This window comes from Nothoprocta perdicaria, unplaced genomic scaffold, assembly GCF_003342845.1.
Source record: "Nothoprocta perdicaria isolate Ctin4 unplaced genomic scaffold, notPer1 scaffold_157, whole genome shotgun sequence".
Classification (NCBI taxonomy): Eukaryota; Metazoa; Chordata; class Aves; order Tinamiformes; family Tinamidae; genus Nothoprocta; species Nothoprocta perdicaria.
In genome coordinates, this window is record NW_020454727.1 from 953,470 (window position 1) to 954,331 (window position 862).

At 76.5% G+C, this 862-nt stretch overlaps 1 protein-coding gene across 1 annotated transcript in view; it reads left to right on the forward strand.

The window, feature by feature from the left end:
• SEMA6B (semaphorin 6B) overlaps positions 1–117 on the forward strand; it is an 8,723-nt gene extending 8,606 nt beyond the window's left edge. Inside the window, exon 16 of the mRNA XM_026035160.1 lies at positions 12–117. Coding sequence (XP_025890945.1) covers positions 12–117 — 106 coding nt within the window. The remainder of the gene's footprint in view (positions 1–11) is intronic.
• The last annotated feature ends 745 nt before the right edge of the window (positions 118–862 follow it).

Consider the following 862-nt stretch of genomic DNA (forward strand, 5'->3'; position numbering starts at 1 on the left):
ACGTTCAACAGCGGCGAGGCCGGCGCCTACGGGCGCCCCGGCGCGGCGCCGCGCGCGCTCACGGACCTGCAGCACCTGCTGCGCTACGGCGTCGAGCGGACTCCCTCGGGCAAGTAGGGCCCTTGCACGGCGCCGGCGGACCCCGCCGCGGGCTTTGGGGACACCGCGGTGACGGCAACCGCGGGGCGCCCGCTTCCCCGCCGCCCCGGCTGGCACGGAGCGGCTTGGCCCGGCCCTGCCGTCCCCGCTCCGGGCTGGGCCCGGATGCATCTGGCCCGGGATGCTGCGGGATGGAGGCATGGACGGCGGCGCCTGGGATGGACCTGGGGGTGCCGGTGACCCCGTCGGCACGCGGGGCGCCGAGTGGGGATATGGACGGCCGTGGGGCCGGGTGCTGCTCAGTGGGTGGCTTTTCTGTACGGGATGTGCACAGGGGACAGGGCCACCCTTGTGCCCCCTCCTGCTGCCTTGACCCCCTGTGCTGCACAGTGCCAGCGAGGAGGGGGTTGCACGGGGGTYCCAGAGCCCCCTCCAAAGCACAGCTGGGTGCTGGTCTAAGCCCGGTGCCCCCGGGTGCTGGGTGCGTGGGCATCTCCCCCGGGAGGGTCCCCGCTGAGCCGTGTCCCCTTCCGGTGCCACCTCCGCGGGCTGGAGAGGGGCAGCGGGGGGGGTTCAGTGCAGGGGGGTCTGCGGGCGCCCAGGTCCCCCCACCGGCGAGGTGAGGGCTCCCATGGGCGCTCCCAGCCACCCTGGCGGCGCGGACGAGGCCGTGCYGGGGGCGCGGGGGTGCCGCCGGGCCCCCCGCTGTAAATAGGGTGCGGGAGCGCGGCGGCGCCCGGCCGCCCGCGCCGGCCATGCATGC